This window comes from Plectropomus leopardus, chromosome 7 (assembly GCF_026936395.1).
Source record: "Plectropomus leopardus strain MGB_pleo_1.0 chromosome 7, ASM2693639v1, whole genome shotgun sequence".
NCBI lineage: Eukaryota > Metazoa > Chordata > Actinopteri > Perciformes > Serranidae > Plectropomus > Plectropomus leopardus.
The window spans coordinates 11,351,201-11,358,433 of record NC_142182.1 but is presented as its reverse complement, the minus strand read 5'-3'; the positions used below and the strand labels follow the sequence as shown (position 1 = coordinate 11,358,433).

Sequence of the window (7,233 nt, the reverse complement as noted above, 5' to 3'; positions counted from 1 at the left end):
CTGCTCGATCAAGCACGGTTACCTCACCCACCTCTGTCTCACGCATCTTTCAAGTTAAACGGGGTAAATTTTATTCCTTACATGGGGCAGGAAAGCACTTTGAGTCTTAGAGAACTGGGGAGCTGCTACATCTAGAGGGGAGCAGAGAGGAGCTCAGTTCAGTGGGGGAGTCACGGAGCCATGCAGATGCTTATTTTGTATCGTAGTTCCCTAACTAGTAGGTTGGAGTCACTAGTTAGAAACACAGTTACTGGTGGCTGAACATCTGCAAAATGCCACTTTTTAACCAAATATAAACGCAGCATGTTCTCCAAATGTTTCCTCTCCCGGCTCGGAGCTGTGGATCTGTCATTGTAGCCAGTTGTAGGTACATTTTTTTATTATTTTTTTTAAACTGTGTAGTCTGTGGCTGGGTCACTGGCACGAGAGGGGGATCAAGGCCCGACCTTTGACACAAATCAGAGGTCCGCTTTTAGTTACTATGTTCTCAAATACAAATGAGAGAGAGAGGAAACCAAAAAAAAAAAATTATTCTGAGACGTATTCATTTTTCGATGGTTTTGCACACAATGTCCACTTGTTTATGAGGTATGCAATGTTTCTTTTGAGAACGTTCTAGTGGCCTTGGAGCATGCACAGAGATCAGTACTGGACCTAATGCAGGGATGTTTATTCCTCTGTAATATTGGTGCTAAGGCATGATGTAAGAACTTACGATCTGATCCACTGATCATTCATCCAAAGTTTCTATAGATGTTACTTAAAGCCCACCTGATCTTTCGTTAGTCGACTGAATCACTGAAGAATACAAGCGATGCCCCTTTTTTTCTTGTATTTTTCAGATCACTTACAAATGCAAGTGATGCCTCCTTTATTGTCTTTTTTGAACTCTTCAGGGCTGAGGTTTTTAATTACTAAGTGCATCTACATTTACAGGAAATGAAAGTCACTTTTCAGCAGATTTTGACTTTTTAGATCAGTTTGTAAATAACGTGATATTTAACACGTACAGTGACTGATTAAAGGTAATTAAGTGGAAGGTGTCGTGAATTCTTTAAAAAAAAAAATCTGAAAAGATAAAAGCAGTGCAGTTGTCTTTTGTGTCTAATTTTGTCCTCGGGACAAAATGTGTGTGTGTGACAGTACTGCCATAACTTGCGGAAAGTCATGTTCTATAGAGATATATATATAAATATAATACATATATATATAAAAATGTTTACTGTATGGATATGCATTGAATGTTTGCACAGAATCTTGAAGAGCGAGCTGCTCTGAACAAAACGTCAAGTTAGTGTCCTCAGCAGAGGAAAGAAGTGTCAAAAAAAATCTTTTGTGTCAAAATAATGTGTGATCTACAAATGTTTTCAAACCGTGACTGTGTGATGGGAGAGTACTTTTCTTGCATTTATTTCTAATTGTCATTTTTTATATATTTTCACCACATGGTGATGTAAATGTATTATCCTGAGACTCCAGTGTTGTCGTCTTTTCTTCTTACCTGTTATGTCAACGGTTTTTGTTGATGTCAAATGCAGTTTGCGCCTGATGGATAAAAATAAGTCTCCAACCATTATGGCTCTCCTGCTGTCATAAAAGGAACATGAGGTTACAAGACAAAACTGCGTTTTTGGAAGTTTTCTAACAAACTTCCTTTGTACGATTGATTTACAGATACATTAGTGGACTAATAAAAAAAAAAAAAAAACGCATCCGCTGGTTTTGGAGGATGTTAGTTGGATGCTTGTTTTTGTACTTCTTGTCTGTCAAATGTCTCGGAGCGGAGATGAATTCCTCTCCATCCCGTTTTAACCCCTCACCGTTTACCACTGGGTTCAGAGAGAAGAAAGCATTTTTAAGGTGTTTAACTCCCCTTACTTTGGCCTGTGTGTCCCCGCCCTTGCCTTAATGTCTCATCATCTCTTTTTCTTGACTCCTTTTTGAGGAACACAGAGCTGATTAAGGGGCTTCTGTCCAGTTCATGGTATTTCTTTTCTTTTTGCATTTGTATAAGAAATGTACTGCCTTCTGTCTGTTCGTGTTAAGAATCCAACTGTGTAAAAAGAAAGCAAAACAGACATGTTTGTGAGTTATTTGGATTTTGTATGTATGTAAATAAATAAATTATAAGCCTTGGTTTATGGCTTTTTTCTTTTCAAACAAGTCACAGAGACAGACACGGTTTTCTTCTTACATTTACTGTCAGCTCGGCTCAAATGTGTGAAAATTCTTTACCCAGTTTGACTGCTAACATTTCAGCTGATTTCACATTTGCAGCTGTGCTAACATTGATGTAGAGGTTAAAGAAATGTGTGTTACATTTAGTAATTTTCCACTCGCGCCTTTAATATTGGAAACCAGCTGCAGTTGGTATAATTAGATCCCTGAGTCCTCACAATCTTATTGAGAACATTCATCACAGTATAAATATTAGACCTCAAATAATTAATTGCATACTCATTTTATGATCGTTTCGCCTGTTTGAGTCATTTTTAAAGATAAAGCAAAAATTATCCGATTCCAGCTTCTGAGATGTTAATATTTTCTGTTTCTTTACTCCTCTGTGACAGAAAACTGAATATCTTTGGGTTGTGGACAAGCCAAGACATTGAGGACGTGATCTTTGAGAAACAGGTAAACATTTTTGCATCATTTTCTGACATTTTACGGACCAAACAACTCGTCCATTAATTAAGAAAATACTCGACAGAAAATAATTGTTAGTTGCAGCTCTACGGGGTATGTGAAAATGTCAGATCTTGCTAAAAGACAGCGAACAGCTTGGAAACTTGCTAAATCAGCTTTTGAACTGATGTTCTGGGACGCAGCTGTGTATTATTTGAAGTCTTTCTTAGTATGAATGAGTTTCAACAGGAACCACACTAAGTTCAAGTTTAAATATACTTCTCCACAAAAGCCCTTTTTTACATTTAAAAGAAATGCTCAAACATTATCCAGTGTTTAAATGTCAGCTTATTAAAAGGTGTGTGAAGTGTAAATTCTCTTCAGCAGCATAAGCTGACTTAGTATTACCTGCTGTGAAATGATTAAAATGATAATCTATCTTAATCGCATTATTCACTTTAGATTTCCTTTAGCAGTATCCAGGGGTGGAAGTACTGAAGTACTTTTTGAGTGTATTTTAAAAGGATAATTATACCTTTAATGCAGTATTTATTATTATGAGTATTGTATTATCAAGAGGGATAGTACTCATTTTATGACCATGAAGTATCACTGTGCTCGATGTGCTATGTTCTTTACTCTTTTTTTTTCTTTTCTCCTCTTCTTTTCTTCCTCTACTTCTTCTTTCTCTCCATTTTCTATATATTTTCTTTCATTTTTCTCATTGAAAATCAATAAACATATTTCCAAAAAAAAACAACTATATAATCTTTTCTTTGCTGTAATTCTGTGGCTGCAGCTGCTGTGCACTTTTTGTTAAGTCCGCTCCATATTAGTGATGAGTTATTCGGCTGTTGGTTTTATAAGAAGTGTGTTATTTGTGTAGCTTAACATCTTATGGATGCACGAGCACTCTGACTGATCTAGTACATACCAGACACCTGTAAGAGTTGATCAAAAAGATTTGTTTGTTCACATACAGAAAAATATGTACAGAATAATCACATTCATGTAGGATTTACCCAATACATGAACATTAACTATGCAATGTGGTTAATATTGATTTTTGCACCCTCTACCTGAGGCCATAGACCTTTTTTTAAATTGTTGGTCATTTTGTCTGAGTTTTGTCTCTTGTCCAGTTAACCAGGCTAAACTGATTTATAATTCATTGTATATACTAGCTGCAAAGAGACGCCTATAGAAATGTAATTTATTATTGTTTGTACATTAGGGGTCATGTTGCTGGTTTTGTTGCATTAGTGTCTACACTGACATCAAAGGTCATTCATTTTGTAGCCTAAAGATGCCCCCCCTCGCCCTTTTCTCTGTTACACAGTAACATGTTCATTTTAACAGACCTACTTTTCACTTTTACTTAGGTAAATGTTTAAACAATTGCTTTCACTTGAGGAAAATGTCTTTAAAGAAACATTACTTTTTCTTGAGTGCCATTTTCTAGTACTCTGCCTCTGGAGGTAGCCTCTCTGTGGTATTAAAAGTAAGGAATTAAGAGGACGTTCTTCTAATGATCTTGAGCATCACACGCATAAAAATCTGGCTATTAAGACCTTTGCATTACAGGAAAAAGACGTTTCAAGTGGCACCCTAAACTGCACAAACCTTAGAGATGTTTGGTCATAATTATAAATTAAATGAATTGGTAAAACTGTCGCAAATTTTGCAAGTAAAACACACAAAAGCTTAAACATATTTGCCGTCTTTATTCATAAATATCGCTACTGTATGAATATAAAACAATCTTAAATTACTGTTTTTTTAAACAAATACTCTGACACTATTGTTGGAAGCTCCTCAGGAGAAAAACGACTGATAAAACAGTTTTAGGGTATTGCATATAGCCTTGGCAGCTGTTAATTACTACGCCTTACTGTAGTTGTGTTGTTAAACCTTTGACAGAGTAGCATACTGGAACATCTGATACATACTTGTTTCCTCAGGAATATGAAACATAAGCCAACTATACATAGGTAAACAAAGACAGATAGGAGTGATCCACCCACTTCAATTTGAAGTACAATTTTGTCAACAGTCCTTCAATACAAAAAAATATTGGTTACGCAAGTAAAAAATACATAAGCAAAAAAAAAAAAAAAATCTATCAAAACTTCAATCCAAGGTACTCCAGCCTTTCTGTTAAGAGTTAAAATGCCTATTCTGCAACGAGATTTTTTTTAAATATCAAAATCTCCATTGGTGTGTGAGTCACAAAAATATGCAATGTAATCTAGTATTCAGCGATAATAGGCACTCCTGTGTTTGATGGGTGAGGTAGCTAGATAGTAAGGACTGTACACAGGCTGAGATTAAACAATGCACATCATGAAAAGAGAGCAAGAGACTGAAACTAAGAGTGGAGTATTGCAGCGGAGGTGAACAATATTCCAGTGATCAGTGCCGAGCCCCTCTCTTTGTTTTAAGTCACAGTATGGAAGGTAAAATTAAGAGTGGATACAGGCAGTCCCTCTCAGTACACAGCTATACACAATGAAACACATGTACGTACACCAAACAGGAGAGGCTTCACCTCACTCTCTCACTCTCTGTCATCTGCCACAGTCCCAGGTTTAACACTTTAAGGCACGGGAGCTGTGTTATCCTCTCTAGACCTCTCTTGGTGATCTTAGTACAACCGTACAGATCGATCCCTGTCAGCTGGGTCAGGTGGTCAGCTATCAACTCCAACCCTTTGTCTGTGATCCTCACACACTGTCCAATGTTGAGAGTCTTGAGTTCGTGCATCTGGCGTACCATCCTGTTGATGCCATCATCACTGATGTGGCAGGAGCAAAGAGAGAGGGACTTGAGCTGATACAGTCCCTGGGCGATGTAAGCCAGGCTCTGGTCTCCAATCTTGTCACAGAAGGAGACATCCAGTCCAGACAGCCGGAGGGAGCCCATGGCCAGATGCATGATCCCCGTGTCACTGATGTTATCACATGACCGCAGGTTCAGGCTGCACAGGTGGGTCATGTGCGACAGGTGGATCATCCCTGCATCAGATATCCCTCCGCAGAAGCTGAGGTTGAGCACTTTGAGCTTGTTTAGGCCCTTGGAGACATGTTTGAGAGACAGGTCGGTTAGTTTCTGGCAGTCCTGCAGGGTTAACTTCTCCAGGGACAGACAGCCCTCTGCGGCGCTGCGGGTCATGCCGGACAGGTGACCGATGCCCACATCGGACACATGCCTGCAGCTGCGCAGGTTCAGGCTCTTGAGTCTGTGCAAGCCCCAGGCGATGAGCAACAGGCCGGTGTTTGTGATGTTGCTGCACCCCCCGAGTTCAAGCATCTCCAGGTTTTTGAGGTACTGAGCAATCCTGCCCAGGCTGGAGTCAGTGATCTGTTTACACAGACTGAGGTTCAGCACCCGCAGCGATGGGATGTCCTGCACAAAGGCATGTCCGAGTCCGTTGTCTGTGAGGTTGAAACACCCACACAGGTTAAGGCTTTCAATGTGCGGCATACCTTGAATAACGTAGCTCAGACTTCGCCTCAGGCTGAGGATCTGAACTTTTTTGATCCCCCTGGTCTGCAGGCTGGGGAACAGAGACGGGTTAGCTCGCCGCAGATGCAGCTTGGCTTCCACCCCCCTCCACACCGACTTGTGGTACGACGCGTCTCTCCAGGCCGCGCACACTTGGGCTACTCTTCCTTTGTCTTTAACGTCCAGATAACTGAAAATAATGGCCAGGATCTCCGGGAAAAGGCACGATATATGTGTCTCCATTTCAAACATGACTGCAGCTTGACTGCTTTCAGCAGCAGAGGTTGATTTTGGGCGATATTACAGTCGTGGTTAGCTCGCCGAAACTCTCCTGCCGAAGTTGCTCGTTAGCTAATGTCAGCTAGCATACGAACATGCTAACGTTAGCCAGTTAGCTTTGTGTGTAACGTAACAAAAACACACCCATCTCGTCGGGGCGAAGTTTGCTATTATAGTCAATAAAAGTACAATACAAAACGACGTATAACGGCACAGTTCTTGTGTTGACAACGTGGACGCAGAGGCAGCAAACTCCGAAAGGTAATATTTACCTAGCAGGCTAGGCTAACGTTGTTGCGCTAACGTTAGCTTAGCGTTAGCTGTCTAAACTTGTGAAAAGCTGAACAACATCCCCTTCCGCGCTGTCCAAAACAAGCCGTCAGTTCCTCCAGCTCATCGCAAAGCGTATCCAAAAACTTTTTGGTTTGCAGAAACTTTCATCCACAAAGCTGTTTGCTCGTATAAAGGTAAGTACCAGGCTTTTTCACCTTCTGAGGCATTTCCAGCAGCGTCGGAGCGGGTCGCTACAAATGAATAAACCAGCTCTGTTAGCTCGTAGCGGGGTTAGCCCTCAGACTGCACCGGCCAGCGGCTCCTAGTGGAGGCATGGATGTATTATCGAGTGGAGGCCACTATTACTGCTGCCTCCATAACACAGCTGTAATAGTAGTAATAGTTTTCTTTAAAACATTATTGCAACTCGTAGTTTATGTTAGCCAGTGTATCTGGGGGTACGACGGAGGATTAGGGCCACATTAAGGGAAAAAATTTAATTATTTACGAGATTAAAGTCATTAGTTACGAGAAAAAAGTCATTATTAACGA

General features: G+C 40.1%; 1 protein-coding gene across 1 annotated transcript; it reads right to left on the bottom strand.

The window, feature by feature from the left end:
- Positions 1–4,329: 4,329 nt before the first annotated feature.
- Positions 4,330–6,971, bottom strand: LOC121950290 (F-box/LRR-repeat protein 14-like). The gene has a single exon (XM_042496235.2). It carries the CDS (start codon positions 6,379–6,381, stop codon positions 5,170–5,172), a length of 1,212 nt encoding a protein of 403 aa, XP_042352169.1. The 5' UTR covers positions 6,382–6,971; the 3' UTR covers positions 4,330–5,169.
- Between the last annotated feature and the right edge of the window lie 262 nt (positions 6,972–7,233).